The following is a 24,643-nucleotide window of genomic DNA, read 5'->3' on the forward strand; positions in this document are numbered from 1 at the left end:
GCTTGAAAGGTTTCCTTAATTTATTACAGATCATGCTAGAGTAAACTAACAACAACTTGGTTTATTCTAGGGCTGTGTTCATAGGTTCAAAGATTTGTTTGCTAGTTAGAAATTTGAAGGTAGTTCTAAACTTTGACGCAGTCAGATGATTTTCTTTTTTTTTTCTCTGTTAACAGAAACCATTTGACAATGTGTGAATACTATAAAATCACACATTAAATGTCGCTCACATGCAAAATTCGATCATTTGATTTGTCTATTTCGTAAAAGTTGTTGTATTAAAATCCACTGCCAAATTGTTGTATGTAGCAACCCTATTGGAGCAGGGTATTATGCCAAAGCAATAGGTCTGTATTGTGTCAATTAAATATGTACTGAATAACTAATGTACAAAACATCAGTGAGGTGTATCCTTACCTGTTACTCCAGCAATGGAGCTACAGAACATGAATGAAGGTTAATGAGCTGGTGAGTACTTGCTCCTACTCATTGGGGATAATAAGTATTAAACATAAATATGCTAACATTAATAATTTAATTCAAAACAAAACTGAGCACTGCCCCCCCCCCCCCTCCCCAGATTTATTTTATTGCATTGAAAAACGATTACTGATAATAATGCAGTGTTAGAGAAACGTGACGTGTGTGTTGTGAGCACGTACCCAATAAAGAATTGTAGTTCTGGACCAAAGGGACCATGCCAGAGTTAGGTTAGGTAAGCAAGGGGGGAGGTGTGAGTGAGGGGTGTTTGTGGAGGAGTGGCAGGCAGTGAGGGTGATGTGCTGCAGTGATTGGAGGAGAGCAGGTTGGGGGGGAGGGTGACATGCCACTGGGCAGTATTAGAACGGTAGAGACGTCAACGGAGGAGAGAGAGTTGTGACCGAGTAGTAGAGACAGAACAAGAGTGAGAGTGAACCTAAAGAAGCTGCGTAGACTAATTGAGAGCGAGAGAGAGTCAGTGAGGGAGAGGGCCGAGATAGGAGATAGTGGTGTACCTCAGCTGGACGTTCAACAGGGCGGAGCACAATTACTGCGAGACCCTGAGGGAGCTGTTGGCCGTCGTGGAGTCTGTGTGTCACTTCCAACACTACTTGTGTGGACTGCCTTTTACCATCCACACCTGCCATGCAGAGCTGCAGTGGCTGATGTCCTTCCAAGAACCTGAGGGTCAGGTGGCCCGGTGGGTTGAACAGCTGCAGGCCTTCCAGTACACCATGTAGCCTTGAGCCGGAGAGAGACACCAGAACGCCGATGCTCTGTTTCGTCAGCCCTGCGCTCAGGGGGGCTGTCAGTACTGCAACCGCGGGATGAGAGAGAGGCAGCGCTGCCGGAGCTCGGAGGGAGCTGTCTGTCGGGGGCTGCTGCCAATGGAGTCATGGGACTAGAGGGCCTGTCAGGAAGAGGACCCAGAGGGCTGTGCTCCAGTGGTTAGAAGAGAGGGGGAGACACAGTTGAGAGGAGGTTGCCCCGATGTTGCAGACAGTGAAGGGGCTGTGGGCTCAGTGGCCCTGGCTTATCGTCCGAGATGGGTTGCTGCAGAGGAGTTGGATGGAGCCGGCTATGGGAGGATCGATGGCAGGTAGTGGTCCCCCAGAGCCTGACTGAAGAGGTGATAGGCCAGCATCACGGGGTCCAGGCATTGGGCACTTCGGGGTGACCAGGGACAGAATTTCGAGTCCAGGGTGTTCCAAGAGCTGTGCAGCCGGCTGGGCGTTTGGAAGACCCGCACCACCCCTCTCCACCCCAAGAGCGACAGGCTTGTTGAATGGTTCAACTGGTGCTCACCACAGCCAGGGACCAGAACAACTAGGGATGAGCACTTATCCCCGGTCTTGCTTGGTTGCCGGTCAGTTGTGCAGGAATCCACCGCCTGCATGCCCGCCTTGCTGAGGCGAGAGCTCCGCACCCCCTCAGAGATCACCTACGGCTGGCCACCAGATGCGCTAGATGCGCCTGCTGAGCCGGAGTACGCCCAGAGACTCCAAGACTGCCTGGAGACCACGCACACCTTTGCCCACAAGAATCTACAGGCCAGAAACAGGGCTAAATCTCCAGGCCCAGGGCCGCCACTTCAATGTGGGGGACCGCGTGTGGGTGTACAGCCTGAAGTGGCAGTGATTGGAGGAGAGCCAGTTGGGGAAGGGTCAATTGCCACGGGGCGGTATAAGAACGGGAGCAACGTCACCAGAGAGTTGTGAGCAAGTAATACTGAGACAGAATGAGAGTGAGAGCGAACCTAAAAGAAAATGCATAGACGAATTGAAAGAGAGACAGTGAGTGAGATAGGAAAGAGGAGTAATAGAATTGTCCAAGCCTAATGCTGACTGTATAATACATGATTTCAATGTAAGTACACTATAGGTATTTCATTGTAAGCTTTTAAACTCTATAGAGAGACCAAAGCAATAGTAACAAGAGAGAGAGATAAGAGGATTATGTTGTTTTGGCGTGGTCTCGGCCCATAGAGACTGTAGAGAGAGAATAAAAAGCGGACAATCCATTTCCACCTGTAATCCTGCATCTGTCCCTTTATCCAGCTTTTTTTAAAGAAAGAAAGAGGGGGAGACCCCATGTCGCCACAGTATTAATAAGGGTCAACTTAAATCGCTGTAAATTACGTATTTTTAGTGGGTACGTTATGGAATAAAATTAGGATTTCGCTGACCTGTTTAAACATTAAATAAACGTATGTAGACAATATTTCAGTGCACTATGAAAGCCTAAAAATAGTGGCACTTGCTTCCTTACTAAAACAGAATGCTGTCATTTGTTAAAGGCAAGCATGCAACATCTCCCAGCAGTTTACGCCGACATTCTCTGTCTGGTGTGGACTTACATACATCGAGACTACACGTTCTGCATCCACTGAATTGGTTGGAAGTGTAAGGCAAAGCTTTGCCAAGTTATACAGAGGTGGAAATCGATTAAAAGAGTCCCAAAACTCATTTATCCAAGGGCATCTGACATACTTGAATAAAAGCAATATATGCAGCACATTCGTTTTTATGTTATGTGTCCCATCCAAAAATGTATTTTATTAGTAACAAGTCAAAACAAAGAAAACGTGCTTATTCAGGTCTAAAATTCCAACTGCGATTAAAAAGTAAGCAGGGGGTGGTTTGAAACTAGGTGGCTATGCTAGATCTTACCTGTAGTACTGATTTAACTAGGATACACCCGACAGGAATACTTTTTGTCTGCGCTGACTTTTTAGTTTGTTTTCTGAAAGCTGTTTATTTTACATTCTGTTCAGCAGCCTCTGTAGTAGCCTTTCGTTTAATGTGTGATTCATAAGCTAAATAGTGATCAATCATATTTTCTCCAAAGACACATTACAAGATGTGCAAAACAATTACCTCCATCTGCATGCACAGTTTCTTTGGGAAATATCTTGCCATGATCATCAGCCGAAATATACTTTGCTTTTTTTGCTTTGCCATCCATTTCTGGTATTTTACCTCCAATGCTGAAAACTAGATTTTAGCAACCTAAATCAAAATAATGAAGCACTGACTTTGTCCCATCCCCTTCTGTACAACTAGGTCACAGGAAAGCCAATACAGACGCACTGATAGGCTGATTAAAACATTGTTGTCATTTGAACAGTAAACAAGAACGTAACCCTCTTTGGAGTATTTTTTTGTAAATCTTATTTGTCTAAGGACATTTTTTTTTTTTTTTTTTTTTTTTGCCAAGTGCAATGCACACAGGACGACGTTGTGCAGTAGTTCATTTAAACAAGGTTTCTTTTTTTTTTTCTTTCCGTAGTTGTCCGGTATGCATTGGCCCCTAAAAGAGGTGCATTTTCTGGTGACCCCTCTATTTTCCTATTTCCATAAAATCGCTATTTAGATAGACCCCTACGTATAAACCTAGCTGTTTCTTTCCGTTCGTATTCAAGTAATACCCTAAACCTTTATTCCCCATTTGATGTATAAATCCAACATTACAAATATCTTATATGGTAATATGTATTTAAATATCTTGAGTTATTTGAGACTGAAACAAAAAAAAAATAATAATAATCAACAATTTATAAATGGATGCTTTTATTTACTATTAAAATGATGCCTGGATAAAACCTGCAGCTAAATAAATACTAATATGTTGCCAAGTTACCCAACTTAATAGCTTCAGTCACATAAGAAAATAAATGAAATACAAAGGATAATCTCTAAAAGACAATATTTAAACTATTGTTGATTTATATGTGGATGTTAAAGCTCCTTCACTGCACTAATGGAGTACTTTGTCAGACACTACAAGCAGACCACTGCTAGTCTAGCACATGCTTAACCCTTAACCCCCCCTACTACCTTGTAAATGCCACATACTGGAAGTAATTGAAAACCCTGGATTATCGTGATAATTTACAGCCAGTAATCAATAACAAAAAAAGTGCATTATCATCCAATACTTCTGTGTATGAGTATCGCAAGCAGCATCAATTACGTGTACATAAACAACTGTGGCAAGCTAGCCTGTGCGCGCTTCAGTCAATGCTTTTTTGTAATTATTCTAGTCTTTCCAATTTTCACATTTTGTTTCAAATCCTTTTTGAGTCTAACAATTTCCATTCTATACTGAAATGCACAGGCCCTAATGCTTTGCTTCAATGCAGGAAGCAGTGCAGCAAGCCTGTGGGTAAAATGCTCACATTTATAAATTGGCTGTTCAGATAGGATTGAGGGGAGGGGTGTACATTGTGTCAAGTATTGCTGAATAATATAAATAGTCTCACATAAGTGTTGCATTTTAATATTTCAGGAATATTTTAGGATTGTGGGGACTGAGTTGCTTTGTGATAGTGATTGGATTGGAAGCATTTTACCTCTAGTTTGCTGGTTCATATTCAGTCTAGGTTGGTTTTATATATCAGGATATATGGGCATATATGGTTGAACCTGTCTATCTCTCTATATGTCACAGTAGCATTTATCACTGTACAGATGGTGGATATAGATTATAGTGATCTCTCTCTTTTTTTTTTTTTAACTTTCATACTGATAACAGTAGTGGGGAAGATATATAACCAGTTGAGGACAACTGCAACATTGAACTGATTTCAAGCCTACTGATGCATCAGTATTAAGAGGACGGTCTTGAAAAAACAGTATAGAACAACCTAAAAGACCAGAAGTGCCTCCCACACCTGTTACAACACCCTGCACCATTTTAAAAAAGTGTGTACATGAAGCCTGTGGAGTCTTGTAGGACTAAAAAACAGATCAACAGAACTTCCAGAGCCACCATCATCTTATATCTTCTTTTTACAATGGAGATGGTATTGAACAAAAAAAAAATAAGCTCTGGTATTATCTAAGAGCATATTGATCTCTTTCTTTTCAGCTGGAGTAGGGCTGACAAAAGAGATGCAGTAAGCTGGAAAGATGCTGCTATAGAAAAGATCAGATAATCCCCGGTGGTAATCAACTGCACTCAGAATGGAATTCGATTCTTTGCTTTTACTATTATTCGAAATAAGTCTGGGAGGATTTTTAATCAGAGCAGCAAGTGCTGATGCACAGCAGGGGAACAACAAGAAGGGGACATGTTTAGAAATGGCAAAGAATAATAACTCTAGGGTTCCAGGTTACTGCTTGATTAGGTGGATAAAAGTGCATTTATGATTCAGTACAAGGCAATGAAATTTCCATTGTGTTTTATGGATAATATTCGGATAGCTTCTCATTCAATATCTTGATTACAAAACATTTGTTCCCTGGAATACTTTAATTTCCCCAATAGGTCAAGTAAGGCTTAATAAAGTGCCAATCAATGTGACCACTTAAACACAATTGAGACATTCACAAATTTGGTTAAAAAGTGTTTGTCTGATCTGAATGAAATCATAAAGGCTAAAGGATACTCTAGTCCAGGGGTTCTCAAACTGGGGGTCACGGGGATGTCTGAAGGGGATTGCAAAGGATTTGGTAGATTCTACTATTTTTTTTATTATTATTATTATTTTTTTAATTACCTTTATGCACATCAACTTACAAAAATATAATGTCCTCCCTATATTACTATTAATTGGTACTTTCTGCTGTCTTCTCCTTCCTTCATATCTGTGGGTCCTGCCTGTATCGTTAGATAACCAGAAGTGTCTTAGTTATAGGTATACCGCCGCTTTTGGAGGTTGTGCACTAAAATGTGAAGAGTGAATGGTGAGTCTCTTTAGAATTGGGTATGATAATTATATGGTCCTTTCCTTGACATTTCTCACCAATTATTCTTGTAACCATAAAAGAGAGGAGTCAATCAGTGAAGCAAAGAAGAGTTCATCTCATATGAAAACATAATAAACTAACTGACCATTTTACAAAGACCAGCTTTTTTGTGGGTGAGTTTCAGTTTTGGCGAACTACATTGTGTAATACTATGGATCATTTTTGAAAAATCCTGCATCTACGACAGCCAGTGAAGAATGTGAGCAAATATAAAGAAAATTATATTGAGCTGGGGTTCACATATTGTAACTGTCAGGTTTGAGCAAGCAGAACTTGGGAGACCTTGTAGGATTCTAAATTTGACCAGTTTATTCAGCACTGATAGCACACAGCGAATCCCTGTTTGGGGCTGGGGTTCACGCCAAAATAGCAAATGCTGCCTATTCCCTCACTTAACGGTCATTGTCTCACTCTCCCTCACTCACTGCTATCGTCTTTCTCTCATATGCACTCTTGCTCTGTCTCTTCTCTACTTCTCAGACTTGCTTTTGGGGTGCTTTCACTGCCTACTTAACAGCTAAGGCCCAGTCTTTCAGCTTCTCTCTCTGTCCCTCAGTCTCACTGCAACCACTCAAGATCAAGTCTGCGCGCGTTCCCCCCAGAGGTTAGTGTCCCCACCCCCCATATAGCCTCGGGGGAGGGTCCTGCCCCCCTGTCCACCATATGCACGCACACACACCATACACTCGCAAACACACACACTCTCTCCCTCCCTTAATCTAATGGCGTGCCCCGTACCCTCACAATACATGTAACACTAAACGAGATATAAACAAACAAACAAGTGTCCAGCAAGATGTCATCGCCTGGGTTGATACAATATGTTGGGTCTGTGACTAACCTGCAACCACAGTGTGTTCTTCTTGGTAAAATACTTGCTCATGAAAGTCTGAAGTCTGCAAAAATGCGCCGTCATTTAGAAACAAAGCATCCTTCCCTGAAGAACAAACCAATTGATTTTTTTCCAGAGGAAGTTAGCAAATCTGAAAAAACAAAAGCATGTAGTTTTTCAAGCAAGCAGTGTGAATACTAAAGCGGTCCATGCATCCTGCATGGTGATTTTAAGGATAGCAAAAAACGGTACACACCACTGCTGAATCATTATAACGCCATGTGCTGCTTACATGGCAACCATTATGTTGGGACCTGATTCCGCAAGTAAATTAAAAGTTGTTTACCCTTTCAAACGATTCAGTTGCACGGCACGTTCATGAAATGGCTGCTGACGTTTGTGATCAGCTTTACATGAAAGTGAAAAATTGTGACTTTTTTGCTATCCAACTCGATGAATCAACTGATGTGACAGGAGCTGCACAGCTCTTAGCTTTTGTAAGATAAATTTGCAACGGATCTGTACATTAGGATGTATTGTTTTGTCTTCCACTTTCAGGTCGAGCCACTGTGGAAAGCATTCATGACACTTTTTCTGAGATCGTTAAAGATGCTGGGCTGGACTAGGAGCGGTGTATTGGTGTATGTACTACCGGAGCTATAACGGGAAAGAACAGTGGTCTGGTGACTCGAATTCGGCTTGTTGCACGCAATGCTAATTGGACTTATTTTTTAATGCATTGTGAAGCTTTAGCTGCTAAGAATGTGCCTGCTGATCTTCTCAAGGTGCTTGATGAGGCTGTAAAAGTGGTGAACTTCATCAAAGGTCAACCAAGAAGTGGGTATTGAACATCAGCAATTGCTGTTTCATACTGAAGTACAATGACTTTCCCATGGGAAGGTTTTGTCACGTTTGTTTGAGCTGAGACGAGAAGCAATGGCTTTTCTGAAGAAACAACTAATTCCTTATGCTGGACTTCTCCAAGATTCACAGTGACTTGCAATGCTTGCTTATCTCATGGATATGTTTGATCGGCTCAATGATCGCAATAAAATTTGACAAGGACATGATATGAATGACAAGAATTAATTTTATGAATGCCAAGATCGAAGCATTCTTTCAAAAGCTTAATATTTGGTCTTCAGTGTGCAGGGTGGCAGTTTTGAAACTTTCTCTGATGGCAGATTTCATAAGAGAACATTTATTCTGTGAGTTGAAGATAAATTACATCATCCTGTGCAAGGCCAACATAACCAGCTGCAGTATTATTTTCCTCAAGTTACAGCAACAGGTAGCCTTTGGATAAGAAACCCATTTAAAGAAGATGCTACTAAAAATGCAGCCTTGCTCCCAGCAGTACAGGACAAGCTCATGGATTTATAATGCGATAATACCCAGAATTTCACTTTTCCGAAACAATTACTTTGTGATTTTTGGATATCTATGCTCATGGAATACTCAGAACTAGTATGCAAAGCCGTGAAAGTGCTTGCGCCTTTTTCATCGGTATGCCTGTGCGAGTCAGTATTTTCAAATCTGATTGCAATCAAAAGCAGATACCCTAACTGTCTCAATGTTAAAGATGATCTGCAAATGTGCATTACAACCATAGAGCCTTGTCTGAAAAGCAGGCACACCCATTACTCTGAAAGGTAGCATACATTGTGCATTGTAATGTTTTTTGTTTTTTTGAAGTTGAAAATGTGTAGATTACTAAATTAGTCTTTGACTGCCAATGCACCTTTTAAGAGTGTGGTTTAAATGTGTTGAAATCATACATTTGTATAGCTGTGCATGTTTACATTTTACTTTACATGGAAATTGGGGGTCGCAAGTTCTTCACCCATAGAATAAAGGGGTCCCAGACTGAAAAAGTTTGAGAACCCCTGCTATAGTCTGGAACACAGTTCGGTTTTTGAAATCTGGGAGCAGGGCACCACACAATGTAGGTTATGATTGGCATGATTTTTGGAATGACGGTCCTAGTGCAGTACATCCTATAGTGACTATCCCAGTTAAGAATCTATTCTTTTCTATATTCCAGTCATTTCTAAACAAGCCATAAAACACCTGGTAGTCACAATAGGTCTGTTGGGATTAATATTCTAATTAGTTTCTGTGATAAGGTTTTTAAAGTTATAAATCAAAAAATTGAAGAGCCAGTATGGTAATTGTCAGTGGACTGAGTGCTATAGTACAGTCATGTAGGGAAAAAAGTTGCGTTATAGGGGTTTTTGAAAGTGTGTGCTAATTAGTTGACACAAGGGCATTGCACAGATTGCTCCTTGATTGTATTAGGTCTCTTGGGAGCTCCACTGACAAAAGACACCCACACACACAGATATAAAATTGTAGACAATACCCAAGGTAGCAGCCTCAGCAAAAGTAACTTACAATAAGGTTTTATTTTAACTATGACATTTTTCATGCCATCAGGCCGTTTAAACAGTCGCTTTAAAACTGTTGGAGGATATAATTAACCTGCACAAATATTTAGGTTTAACCCTAGCGATCCATTTATTCAGCGATTGTCGGGTGCATCCGGTCCAATTTATTTTCACACGCGCTGTTTATTTTACACGTGCTGTTTTAATTTTTTTTTTTTTTTTTTTTTTCAGAGTAAAACAGGTTTAAAAGGCCTTGCATAGCGAAAGGACATCAGTACTGCATCTCCAGTCAAGCTGCACCCCTTGTTTGCTGTATTTTTCACATACCTCTTTATAGATGTGCATACTGATAAATCCTCTCCTGATCACTAGTTTTATCACCAAACTCATCAGTAATGTGATTTTATTTAATGTCATTATTTTATTACTGTAACATTTCAGAAAGCTCTGCAAATGTCTGTTATATTCTTTGAGCGCTGGATGTGGAAGCATCTGTCTCCTTTGTTTGTGTTCGAGTTATCTTTGTCGAGCAGGGGCTTTGTGTATTGCTCTGATACGCCCCCTTTCTTTCGGCTTCATTCAGCTCCTATTGGTCTCACTCAGCCATTGAAAGGTTTTCTCTGCTTTTTCTGGAGAAACAATGACTAGAGACCTGTACTTGACGTCTTTTTGATGATGTCGGACAGGGTCTTAAATCGGACTGGAAAGGGAAAATTGTGATGTCAGACCTGGTCCGACATAAGACCGCAAAGGGTTAATATGGTTTACTTGGCATCATGATCAGGTGCTGTGATGTTTGGCCTTAGCATTGGAAGACAAATGCATCATGACCAACAGGTTGCCACCAATTCCAGCAATATATAACACACAAAGAACAACATTCCTCCGTCTAGGGGAGCAACCACCAAGAGAAATATTCAAACCAAAACTCGTCGAGGACAACTGAAGGCTGCTAGAGACTGGAAAAGGCTGGCAGATGTTGGACAGTGGCTTATTTTCCCACCGGAGATTGCCACCACTAACCTTCAACCTGACATAGTCTGGTGGTCTGAATCAGTACGCCTTGTTCACCTGGTAGAGTTAACAGTGCCATGGGAGGATGCTGTGGATGAGGCGTATGAAAGGAAGAAACTTTGGTACGCTGAACTAGCTGCTGAAGCGGAACAGCGAGGATGGAGAGTCCAGGTTTACCCAGTGGAGGTGGGTTGTCGAGGATTTGTGGCACACTCCACAACCCGGTTTCTCAAAGACATTGGATTCAGTGGTCAAGAGTTGCGACGCACAGTGAAAAACTTATCTGAAGCAGCAGAGAGGAGCAGCAAGTGGTTCTGGTTGAGACGAAAAGATTCTGTTTGGAGACCTCAAGCACAGTAGAAAGAAAGCAACGTCGATGGAAAGGTAAGTAAGTTGTGCTTACTGAGTGGGGGACTGAGGGGGGTGATGCTGAGATGCCAAAATGTCCTTAAGATGCCGTGGGGTAGTCAACGAAACACCAAAGATGGAAGGTGCCCACTTGAAGACCACAGAGATGTACCATACTCAGCTCAGTCCAGATGGGTGTCATGCTGATGCGCTAGGAGACCCCACTGTGGTTGATCCCTGGAGCCAACATTGCAGCCATTGTGTGTATGCTGATGTGTCAGGGAGGCAAAATAGACTGATCCCTGGGGCCAGCATTACACTTCAGCCATCAACATCAGGCAGAAGGATATCTACTTCATTAGATGGAAGGAAAGGCAGATGGGTCACAATAGTTTACAGTAAAAGAAGTTATGTCTTAGTTGGTGCTTATCTTGGCGAGAGTCCAATATCAGCATGAAGTTTTAACACCTACTTTCATGTAATGGAAAACAAATCTAGAGACATATATTACTAGTAATGCTTCATTCTTGTTTATATATACTGGAAATCTTCTTGGTAACACATCTTTATAAGTAATTTATAATTAGGCTACACTCTTGTCACTTATCGTGGTAATGTTAAATGTGTACTTTAAACCTTTGACTGTTGAATACTTTGAGCTTAATAAGCATATTTTCTTTTTTACATGTATACCCTTATATAAGCCCTGTGTGTACAAATTCAAAACCTTTAAGGCTGCATGTGGCTGGGAAACATTTCCATAATTTTAGGGATCCCAATAATAGCTAATAAGCTTCACATTCTATTCAGAGGCCTATTTATGTCTGAAAATATTCCTGCATTGTGATCCCACAAGCCTTTCTCTCTAAACAGTATGTTCTGTAATGAAATGATCTGCCTTTGTTTATCTATCTGTAATAAACACTCAGTGAAAACGCTCATTAATATGCTGGAGTTGACTACCCTCTGGGTTTGCCTCACAATGTCATTAATATTCTGAAATGAAATGGCATCAAAGTAAAAACTGCTACTTAAGCTATTAATTACTCCTTTTAGGAGTTCCTGATGTTTAATTCCTCATTATAGTATGGATAAATTAATTAGTTAAACTAAATGTAAATTATATGCATAAGCTTGGTCCGAATAGGGCTGAATCCTTTATGGTACTGTTTTTCTTTCTTTTTGTTTTGTATTAAGTAAGGAATGTGCTAAAAAAAGGAATATAACATTTTTAAAAACTGTTTTGGTGCCTGTGAAAGTTATTAATCATTAAAAATAAGTGACAACACGTCCAGTTAAGTGAGGATCTCATCAAAGATTTCTGGCAATCGAATGGTTTCCAATATGCTTCACATTAGATCAAAAAAGCCATGGGACAGTATTTGCATTCCTTTGTAAATCAGTTTGTGACCTAATGGTCACAAACACAGTGGATTTACAAAACTGTGCCATTGGAATGCTTTGTTATTGTTCACAAAAATACCAATGTCTACTTTCACTTGTGAAGCTGGATTCAAACTATAGTCCAATAGAACTGAAAGGCATTTACATTCTGATCGTGAATGTTATTCATTGGCATGAGTGACAAAAGGCAGCTACTTTCAGGTCAAAGAGAGTACAGTGTGGGCACAGATACAACTGTAGCATTCCATTTTAAACTTGGTCTCCACAGAACACCTTGTGCAGCATCTGCCTCTACTTCCAGTCCTGCCAGCCTTTCTAGAGCTGAGTGTGCTGCATTAGTGTGAAGCCAGCGGCTTGTTACTCCTTCCCAAGGATCAAGCAACATAAGTTGGCTGACTTTGTGCTCTCCTCCCCAGCTGCAATAGCTCCGGCTGGAGTTATTTATTTTTCGTTTTGGCTTTGGCTAAAATTGAGACGTTTTATAATATTTATGTACAGTAGTCCCCACGTATAGGAACACCTCCTAAGGCAATACTTTGCCTAAGGGAACACCCTTGTGGTGAAACTGATTTTTCCCATTGTAAGTGCTCTGGCTAAAGGAACAGGAACTTTGCTTAAAAGAACACCTTCTTGGCACAGATAGCGATTCGTTGACAATGGATACAGACTTGTCATCACAAGAGTATCTTAAGGGACACTGATATGTTTATTAAATCTTTCCAGAACCAGCGTCATATCATTGAATTATTTTGTATTCTGATTTCCACGAGTGCACCTCATTGCTACAAAATGGTAAAATGGAAAGTTGGAAATTGAAAAAAACCTGAATCAGACACAAGTTGCCAAGCAATTTGATGTTTCCTGTTCTGGTGAGTTGCTTCAGCATTCTGTTAAATAATGTGCATCTCTTATATATTGCTGCTGCATTTTGTAACATGTGTAGGGGTTCTGTGTTAATTTAGTTTGACATTTAGTTTATTAACATTAAGTTAACCATAAGTAACAGCCATTATTTTTGCCATTGTGTTATCCCAAAACTCACCCACCAGCTAATTTCAAACAAGTACATAGCGATTTAAGCTTTTTTACCTTTTTGTTTTGCTTTAGTTTTGTTAACATTAGTTTGTCTGTTACTTTGCCAGTATGGTTGATTAATATACACTTGCCTATTGTTTAGCTTTTACTTATTCAGTTCATTTCATATGTTAATGTATGTGGGTCATGACAAGTAATACACATGTATTTATGTATTTAATGATTCATATTGTTCCTGGTGGCTCCATCTCCATCTTAGAAAACACTATGGCATTAAGAACACTGTATCTTATTGAAGTGTTTTGGGGATTTTTTGCCTCTGTTTTTACAGAGACTAAGTGCAGACCTGTCAGTATTGAGAGCAGCTGCTGGACTAACCGCAGCAGGACCAAGGTACTTGCTTCAGTTGTGATTGCTTGCAATCTCTCCCACAGTTTCTTGATGCCGTTTTGGTGCCAGCTATAGCATCACCATTACGAAGGCAGTTCGTTCATTCTACAAGTAGGCTTCCCTCTGTTTTGTGTGAGTACTGACTGAGGGGTTTTGCTAGTAACTTGCACAGGTCAGCATCCCTGTACATTGCTACCAGCAGTAGCTGGCAACCGGTAGACCTGTACCATATGGTACTGAGGTCACTGACCCGCTCAGTTCTTGAACCCGGTGCCAACATGGTACCGTGCCTGTATTACCCCGGTGCTAAAGTCACCAAACCGGTCTCAACAAGGTACCGTACCCACCTGGTGCTGAAGTTACCGAACCGGTACCTTACTGTACTGACCCGGTGCTAAAGTCACAGAACTGGCACCAAACCAACCTGGTACCGACCCACTACCTACCAGTGCTTACACCCCCAGTTCGGTACCACACCTTTCTTGTTTGGATTTTGACCCGCCCGGTTGCTATCTATAAGCAGATTGAGACAGCACCTGTACATCTGTATACTGTACACTGCATTGCTTGCTTCTTCCCTGGGTTTTATCCCTGCGACACATGCAAGGCCAGTCTGCCTGTTGAGGACAAGCATAGCAGATGCTCTTTCTGCCTGGGGCCAGAGCATGCTAAGGAGGAACTGGTGAACCGCAGTTTCTAGAAGTTTTGTGCACATTTCTCTAAGCTCATGCTGGAGAAACATCTCTTTCACGGCTCTACAGAGTGCTCTTCCCCATCACCCTCTGTTGGAGAGGTGACTGTGTCCTCACCCCATGATTCTGTGCCAAGGGAGACTGGATGACAAACTGCTAAAGCCCTAACATTTTTCCCTGTTGGTGCCAGTCTACATGTTGTGTCAGGAAGTGACAGGAGGTGAACTTTGCACAGTTCACCCTTCCCTTCGGGAAAAAGGATTTTACTCCAGGTACTTCCTGGTACCCAAGCGGGATGGTGGCCTCAGACCAATCCTCGACCTCAGACAGGTCAGCCTGTAACTGAGTTGATGGAGGTTCAAAATGTTGATTATGCAGCAGCTGTTGCAGTCAATAAGGCCTAACGTATATTTTCACATCCACATAAGACCAGGAGCCTCAGGTTCACTTTCCAAGGGACAATGTACGAGTTTCGGGTACTGACATTCAGCCTCTCTAGCTCATCCTATCTTTTTGAAGTGCATGGAGGCTATTCTGGCCACATTGAGACTCAGGCATCAGAGTGCTCAATTACCTGGACGACTGACTCATTTGTGCTCAGCCTCCAGAGCAGGCAGTGGCTCACACGGATCTCGTCACAGGCCATCTGCATCGGGTAGGTCTGTCAGTGAACCGGGCAAAGAGCCAGCACACACCCTCCTATTTGGGAGTGTGCCTGGACTCCAGGTACATACTGTCCACTCTGGCGGAGGACAGAGTGTAGAGAATAACAAAAAGCTAACCGTAGTGACATTTCAGCAGCTTCTAGAGTTGATGGCAGCTGCTTCCCAGACCCTTCCTTTGGGTCTTCTGCACATGTGCTCTGTCCAAGCCTGGTTCAACAGCAAGTTTTTTTTAGCCCGTATTGAACCCAGCGCTCACTTCGGAGTCCCCAGCGAAGACTGGCTTACTTTGCACAGCCAGAATATGAACCTGCGCTGTATGACTCACCCTGAGCACCATGTGGCTGCGCTTCTACCAGATGAGCCACTCTAGGACTATATTTTGTTGATACTTTAAATAAATGATTTGTATTTAATTTAATCAATAATATATTTTCTTAGCAATATATTTACTCATGTATGTTGATTTTATTTTATATAAAGCCTGAAACGGCTTTATTGATGTGAAGAGCACTATATAAATAAATATTGATTGATTGACTTCACAAGCACATTTTTGCAGAAATAATTTGTGAGCTGAAACAATCATAGAGGATTATAGGCAAACATTAATTAAGACTGGATAGTATTCAGAAAATGTTGATAGATGACATTATTCTGGCTTGGCGATTTGAATTCCATGGTGATGAGAATTCCTTGGTGATGAGGCTGTTCTACTAGCAATACTAGCTATTATGGCTAGTGTGTTCAGCAGGTCTTAGCTGTGTAGGTGGGGTTATATTAGTGTTATGGTTGTGCAATGCCAAAATTGCAGTGGAAATCACATAATTCATAATATGAAATTAAATTATTGAGTGAAAACCAGATTTGTTATGAAAATAAAGCATTTGAAAAAAAAAAGGATTGAAACCTGCAAAGGGTGCTTTGGAGGTTTGCGCTGAGACAGATGTGTATTACGGTTGTGCTGCACACATAATTTACAATAATAACTAAATGTTTTATGGTAATTGGTTTCTAAATAGGTCAAATAGTTAATGCTCTTCTGTTACCCTACTGTGATTTATATGATAATTATCCAAACTCCTCCTTCAATCATGGAATCTATCTTTGTTTTGGAGAGGTGGGGCTCTTCCAATTACGGAGGACCAACCTGGCTGCAGAGATAATTTCTACCATGATCAAACTGAATTGGTTATTTATTGCCCCTGGAATCTTGGCGCTGTCTTGTGGGAGGCACAGTCTGGGTGAAGCTGGTAGAGACTCCCCCAGCCATGTCCCCAAGCTATTTAGAACTTTATGTCAGAATGGCAAGACCACTGATCATTCCCATGTAGCATGCAACAACGCACTTCAGTACAAATTACTACTCAGTATACCTGCTCTGTAGAGCCTTGTAGGGGTCCAGTAATATCTATGTAGTATTTTGTATTGTATAAACTTTCCTCTTTCCTCTTTTCCTCCTCTTAATACTAGCCCCAGAAATTGACAGAATGTTTACCCACATCTCGTCATCAGTTACGCATACCATCTCTGCCAGATAATTGATGTTTCAACAATCACCAATACACATGGTATTAAATGTATTATAACATGTAGATGGCTGCATGACAGTCTCCTACAAGTTCTGTAAAATGCTGCTCATTCACTGGTTTCTTTTTGTGCAGGAGATGCAGACCCAAGACAGCACTGGCACAATCTCTGAGTTGCAAATATCTCAAAAAGTGTTCCCTACCAATTAAGTTATACCATAATTAAGTTATGGTATGACATAAACACCCCATCGTTGTATAAGTCACCCAGCACCCGTATTCCCTTATTAAGCCATTGTTCAATTTTGATTATTCAAAAGAACTGGTGCAGTCAGCTGAGTTGATGTTGTAACTTTTTTTTTTTGTAGCTACCAAATGATGACCCCGAGGTATATGAAGGTGTGATTCAGTGCCTGTCTTTATTAGTGCAGCTGTATGGAGGAGGTGACAACCCTGAATGTATGTCTCCAGAAAACATTCACAGCTTTGCCAAGACATTGACGTTGCAGCAAGACCCAAAGCAACAAAAGCTTCTCCTACGGATTATTAAGCGTTTGGTAAGTAATTGCAGGCAAATGGACCATTTGTCACCAGAACTGTAGGGTGGTTTGATTTCCAAATATTGCCTCCACATAACATTGTCAGCTGGAATAACTGTGCTCCAGCACAGCAGTTTCATGCAGTAGACTGAAATTTCTCACCCATATGAAAACTTCAGTTGGAATAATAATGATAGCTAGAGGCCACAGATTGTTATCCCCTGAAATGTGTTACAGTACAGTTGGTGCAGAAAATAGTGGGTGTTGTAGTAAGTAATGTTACTGTTAGCTGTATGTTCAAAAAACTAAAGTTATTGTAGCACTTGAACCATTTCAAAACTATAACAAAACAGTAAATGACACCAAAATCAAGCCTACTTTTTAATTTCTGTCTCTAAGAAAATCCAAGATGTTTGCATTCATCCTGTTATTCCCAATTTATATTCCTCAACTTCAGGCATTTCAAGAAACCATTCCTACAATTGATTGGTGTTTTTGTCCTTGCATGATCACACCCCAGCTCAAATAACCATTGTATGTATTAGTGTAGCTGTCTGCACAGATCTAAGTCTCACAAACATTATTCGCCTGTAGTACAGCTACACAGTACTTGCATGAAAGTTTAAAAAAAAAAAAAAAAAAATCTTAGATGAAATGTGAAGTTGGAATTACTGAAAAATATTAATATACTCTTGATCCAGTAGGACCATCAATTGCATTTCAGGACCTTATTGACCTTTTGAAAATATATAAAAGATGCAGAAGTAGCACAGTTAAAACATACTTATAAATGTAATGAATATTGTCAGTTTTATTCACTAACAGTGATCCACTCAGTATGATGTTACTCAAGTTTGACTGTATTTCATGTATATGGGGAGGGGGGCAATTTGATAGGCGATACTCAGTACAGGTGTGTAAATCATTCAGTTTGATAGGTGATACAGAGTGCAGGTCTGTAAATCATTCAGTTTGTGACCTTTGGTGAAAGTACCTATAACAACATACTGTAGCGATCTCGGTTAACGCAGACAGGCGCATCACACACAGCGAGGCTCTTCACGCACTGAAGCATAGCGCCTATACCGCTGTACAAAAGTGATCACCTACAAGCCCTGCTGCTGCTTTCCCCCGTGCATGCTACAATACTTTCATAGTCACATAAACACCTGTTATATATTTCAGTTCTGCATCTATAGAGGTGCTTTTAATGGCAATAGGTGGTAATATTTGTTTGCAGTCAGACATTTATAATAGTATCATATGTGTTCCCTATCAAGTACGAAATGTATCCATTACCTAATGAGTATTTAACTTAAAGACCTTGAAACCTGAATAAGATATATCAAAGCTGCACGTAGTGCCTGTGACGAAGTTGTGCCCACCCCCAAGTACATAAGTACTGCCGACACAAACATTGTCACCATTTTTCCTTTCATCCGACCTGAAAGCAGGATAGATCTACGAACAGTTGTGTCATTACTTATATCTGCTTATTCGCTTGTGTATTACAATATTAATGTGATTTATTGTTACGTGCTTATAGTGATTACTACTTACATGTATTGTGCACTCAGCCGTCGTTTTCGTTAGTTCAACAGCGGCCTTGTGCCCTGTGCGAAGCCGGTGACTCCTTTGCCCCTTCCCCGGGATTGAATAACCTTAATTCGGCTACTTGTGTTCTCTCTCTCAGGCTGCTAGTTTCGTTTTGAAGGTTAAAAATAAAATGTTGTGTTTTATTACGAAAATTATTTTAAGTTAACAGTAATCGAATTGTTACTGTTTTGTGTGAGAATTTGTTTCTCTGTGTGTATTTTTCATTTTTTTTCACAGAAATACGAGTGCAGCTGCTGGCTGCGGAATTACTGTGAAGACTGTTAGGGCTCTGATAGTAGGCTTCCATCAGTATTAGGACTGTGTCAGTTTGCCTGAAGCACAATAGGTGGGCACCCCAATAGTCTGCTTAAGTGATAACTGTAGGTTGAGGCCTACCCCATTCCCGCTGGTACAAGTACTGTACAACGAACAATATTACCATTTTGTTCACTACGCAGTTGCTATGCTTCGCTCTGTGTCGGGTCTGGTTGCTTGCAGTCCTTCCCGCAGTGTTTCGTTGCCACCTTGGTCCCTGCTTACATTACCTTTGGGAAGGCTGTCAGGGCTCTGACGGCAGGCTTTCACCAGACTTTGGTCTGTGTTGATTTGCCTGAAGCTATATATGTGGGCATCCCTATATTTTGCTAATGCAGTAACTGTGGGTCACAGACCTGCCCCATTTCTGACCCGGTATACATACAGAATAGCAAACAAGGTTTCTGCACTAGGGTACCCGAATCATACCGTGCTGAGTGTACCATACCGAATGTACCACCAAACCAGACAGTATGGAAGGTGCCGTATGATCCCTGTATTTTCAGGGACGGCTCCTCGCTTGCTACTGCATAAATCATATCTGCAGCTGCTGTGTCTTTCCTATGGAAACTCCCTGTTTTACAGGACCAAATTTCTCGTGTCTTATCCATTATCACATCCATTGGGGACACAGAGTTCACAACCAAACTGGCTAACTCTCCTGTCACTGGATGCAGGCTATTCAAATACAACTGTCTAAACTGTACCATTTTATTGGGGTCCTCACCTGGACCACAACCTGCTTGGTATGTGCGCTTGAGCTCGTTGTAAAAATCACAAAGATCTTCCTTTTCCCTTCATTTCATGTGGTAAGCCCTAGTTAGAGCTACACCAGGGTTGGAAAAGGGGGAGTATTTCTTTATTAACTCCTGACATAATTTCTCAAAGTTATTCTGCGCTTCCTCCAGTAAATTATTTATCCAGGCAGAATGCAGTAACCTTTGCTTAAGAAAAAATTAATTGTGCTACTCTCCTACAATTCCAGCTGATTTAATAAAACCTCTAGTTGTAGCAATTAAGTCTTCTATATGATGACCCTTTTTTGTTGGGTCAAACTGTGGAATTTCTACAGTCAAGCTTAACAGTTCACTGAATGTCATTCTGGACCCTAACTGTGTTCTGTGTGTGTCTCTTGTGTTCAGAAAGCCAGATGTATTCAGAGACAGCACTGGCAATTCAGGCTCCTCTGCACGTGTATTGTGAGTATCTCTGAGATACTGAAACCCAGGGGGGCTAACCTGTGGGTTACGGGGAGGCAGGGCTGCAAACTCAGCTTCCTCTGCATCAGCCTTAGTTCTATCCCAAGTTACCATTTATCTCTCATGTTTCAACTCTTCAATTCTATATTTTAATGCATCCTTCCCACTGATCAAACCACCATTCACCTCATTATTCCTACGCTTTGCTTCGTTAAGCTCTGTCTTACACAGTTGACACCTATCCAGGCTAGTCCTCAGATCTTAAATTTTGGCTGTTGTTTTATCTCTAAGCTTAGCATGCTCTCGTCTCAAAGCTTGATTTTCTCCAGTTACAGTCTGAAGCTCGCCAATCAAATCCAGATTTTTGCTCCTTAAAACCTGACATGTTTCCTGCACCACCTGACATTTGTCCTGTGCCAGTTCCAACCTTTTAGTTGATAGATATGCTATAGTAGCAACTGCACTAATAGGTCTCACAGCCTTAACTTGAAGTTGCTGAAACACATTTTCCTGAGCCCTCCTGAGATTCAACTCTGTGGGAGAAACGGCAAGATCCCCTGGATCGGGAGCCCCCGGTGTATCCTGTTTAATCACCTCTACCAAATATTCATATAGCCCCTGCTCGGAAACTCCACCATGGCATCAGTGTCTGAATCTGAAACTACTTTCTTACTTGGTTTTTAGTCAAAATTATACAGCCTGCGGTTATACACTGTTAAAATACACAAGAAACCAAACAACGCTGTGGCAGTAAATATTTGATAAATGTGGTTTGCAGAAAGATTACTTTACTGCTCCATGATTTTCTTTTCCAACAACGCTGTTATACGCTGTTAGAAGGGAAAAGCATCTACTTTACAGTAGAGTGACATGAAGACGGGATTCCCACGGTACGGGAAAAAATTGTGTTAAATTTTGTGGCTTGGGATGGTACAGGAGTGAAGCTCACAGAAACGGGTGGGACTGGGAAATAAAAGAAGGGGATTTAAGCTTCCGGGAATGGGAAGGAAAGGGACTACTCTGTCATTAAAGTGCCTATGACATGATATTTGACTGTTACCATACTCATAAAACATAATATTAACAGGTCTCACTTGAACATATAATTGTTATGTCAGTCCTTCTCTGTGTGTCTCTTGTGTTCAGAAAGCCAGGTGTATTCAGAGTTAATGGTTCCTAATACTGTATTTCACTGACATAGCAAAATATCTGTGCCGGGTTGCTTAGTAACCAGTTTAGAAATTCTAAACTCTAAACAGTTGTTTTTATGTTACCAGATTTATATATGACATCATTGTATTGCACATTGTGCTTATAAAGACCCATGCTTGCACTGTATTTTCTGAAAAAACAAAAACTAACAACAAATTACTAGTAGTGTTTAAAGCAAAACCCTATAAACCCTGAATACAATGAATACAAAAATATCTGTACCTCCAAATAATAGTTGATCTCTGTACATCAGGGATGAGATGGGATGGGATTTTTTTTGACAGGACAGGATGGGACAGGAATTAAGAAAAAAAAAGTTATGGGATGGGACAGGAAAAATTTGGACAGAACAGGATGGGATAGGGTTGGAAATGATGACTTTTTCATGGGATGGGACAAGAACATTTTTGACAGGATGGGATTGGATTGAAGTTTCATTCCCATGTCACTCTCTACTTTACAGCACTCTGTTTTCCTATTCCAACTCTGTTTGTTATACGCAATTGGAAGGGAAAAACCACTACTACAAATTAAATTCCAAGTTTAATTCTTTGTCTGTATGTTCATAAACCCGGCTTACTGTGCTAAATCAATCTTATCATGTTGGGGTCACCAATTAATGTAGGAACAATTCAATAATTTATAATTTTATTTTTATCTGGATTGAGTAGTTGACTTATTAATATTGACGCGGTACAAAGATCGAGGATTTATTATGAACACACATACACAAGGAATATTTAATCAATAGTAGTATTTTATTAAGTACACAAATAATAAAAAATCAGAAAAGTCAGAAAGTAAATCTCTTAGTCTCTGAGCACCAAACATAAATCCAAATCTCTTATCGCACTCATGTTGGCTAGCAAACAATTGTAATATGACACCGCCTGTCTCCTCACACACAAAACAGCCACTGCAGCAGCTCAAGCAAGCTATGATGTAGCTAATAAATTGTTCACACACACACACACACACACACACACACACACAGACCCACATACAAGCACAGCCTCAACTGAAACGATGCAGACAATCATGGAATATATCACATTAAGCTTATTGATGGTATATAGATTAAGGATATGGCAAGTTTACTTTTAAAGAAATTCTTCATACAACAATATGAGGTAGATTACTTATAGTTACTTCATCAAGTTTCTCTAAAAGTTATCTCACATGCAAAGTGCGCAAATTAAATAATTAACAGTTCAATGCTATGTGAATGTGTTACAGTTAATGAATTATGTTCCATGAAAGGAAAAGAAAATGCTTCCTTCTTTGGTCTGTTTTTATACAGTCTCCGAGTTGCAGCTTTGCTTAGCAGAGCAATTTCACCTTGTTTAGCATTCAATGTGGAGCGCAAAATGTTTAGTTTTGCTTGGATATTTACAGTCTTTTCACTCTGCTGAGCAGCCACTTTCATGAGATCATTTGTGTATCTTGCCTTTTTAACTCACAAATCTTTGAGATTTATCTTTTGTCTGGTTCCTTTTGTCAAACGTCTTGTTGTTGCAGTTGGGACTTCTTGACATATCTATTTTATGTCTTCCTTGCACCAAACCGCTTGTGTTTGCAGTTTACGGTCTTCTCACTGTCCATTGAGCGTCACCCAGTCCAGATGCCCCCCTTGTAGCCCAGGTCATCTTCAGTTCAGTACTCCTGTCAGGAATCAAGGGGCCCTTTTCTTAAGACACAGCAGTTTCATTAGTTAGTCCATTATTAGTTAATTAGTCATTAATACACGTTCATATATTAATATCATATTCAGGGAATATGTCCCACAGTACCGTACCGAAGGTACGACCACCGAACCATACGATGCAAGGGTACTGTAGCACTAGTACACAGGCACTGTGCGGCTGTGAACTGATCAGTTCATCTCAGTTCATTTTACTGTCAGTTCAACCTCTGTTCATCACCATTCAGACTCAGTTCAAAGGTGGTATTGTGGTACAAACGGTGATACCATCACTGGTCCAGTACCAGCGGTCCTGGTTTGAGTCTCAACTCGTGCTGTTTTTATCTTTTTATAGTACTTTTGCCTGTAACATACTGTACAGTAGCATTGCTACTTATGTTGTCTGACACAGCAGGGTCTTGGTTGAAATTACTGAAAAGTGCAAGCTGAGGCAGCAACTGTACATTCTTACAGTACATTGCTTGCTATTTGCATAATGACTGGGATCCCTGTGACACTTGCAAGGCCAGCCTGCCTGTGGACAAGCAGATGCTCTTCCTGCCTAAGGCAGCAGCACACAAAGGAGGCACTGGTATGCCTCATTTCTGTGAGTTCGCCAAGTGTACGTTGGAAAAACTTTTCTCCTGCAGCTCTACAGAGCTCTCTGCCTCCCTTAATTGTACAGTGTTCTTCCCCATCGTCCTCTCATAGAGAGGTGGGTGCGTCCTCACCCCGTGGCTCTGTGCCAAGGGAGAGGCAAGCACCCAAGAATAGAGAAGGTCTTGGCAGCAGTTTCGCACAGGCAAACGTTTGCTCCATTCCATCTAGTTCCGGCACGCTACTGACCAGTGTTTACATCCCAGTGTGGTACCAAGCAGGCTTTGTTGACAGTTCTGCTGCTGTCTTTAGCAGCTGTACATTCTTACTGTACATTGCTTGCTATTGCATAATACCTGGGTTTTTATCTCTGTGCCACCAGCTTCAGGGATCAGCATAGCCAGCTGTGCCTGTGGCCAGACCACCGCCCAGCGTGGAGGTAACAGCCTCAGGCCAAGCCACAAAGTGAGCAGTGGCCCTAGGGGTTTGCTGCCACAGGTCCAGGGCCCCTTCTAACAGAGCCATCTGGAGTATTGCCGTTAGCGCACCACAGACATCTGGGTGCTTGCTACCGTTCAGACCAGCTACATGCTGCAGTTCAAGCACGAGCCCCTTCCCTTTTGGGATATGACTGCAGCATCAGTCACAGACCCACAGGACGCTGCTGTGGTGTCTCAGGAGGTAGCAGCTCTGCTGCAAAAACAAGATATTCATATGATGCACCTCCTTCAATTGGAGGATGGATTCTACTCCATGCCCAAGCGGGATGGTGGCCTCAGACCAATACTCAACCTGAGGCAGGTCAACCTGTTCTGAGCCGAAGGAGGTTCAAAATGTGACGATGCAACAGCTAAGTTGGCCAGGCGATTGGTTCATCATGGTGGATCTCAAAGATGCCTGTTTCCATATCCTCATAAAAACCGGTGCACTTAAGTACCTGCGGTTCGCCTTTCAGGGAACAGCGTACAAGTTCGGGTCTTG

At 41.3% G+C, this 24,643-nt stretch overlaps 1 protein-coding gene across 1 annotated transcript in view; it reads left to right on the forward strand.

The window, feature by feature from the left end:
* ulk4 (unc-51 like kinase 4) overlaps positions 1-24,643 on the forward strand; it is a 235,374-nt gene that overhangs the window by 180,106 nt on the left and 30,625 nt on the right. The window contains exon 35 of the mRNA XM_041248083.1: positions 16,892-17,080. Coding sequence (XP_041104017.1) covers positions 16,892-17,080 — 189 coding nt within the window. The remainder of the gene's footprint in view (positions 1-16,891; positions 17,081-24,643) is intronic.

The sequence above is a fragment of the Polyodon spathula genome, chromosome 4 (assembly GCF_017654505.1).
Source record: "Polyodon spathula isolate WHYD16114869_AA chromosome 4, ASM1765450v1, whole genome shotgun sequence".
NCBI lineage: Eukaryota > Metazoa > Chordata > Actinopteri > Acipenseriformes > Polyodontidae > Polyodon > Polyodon spathula.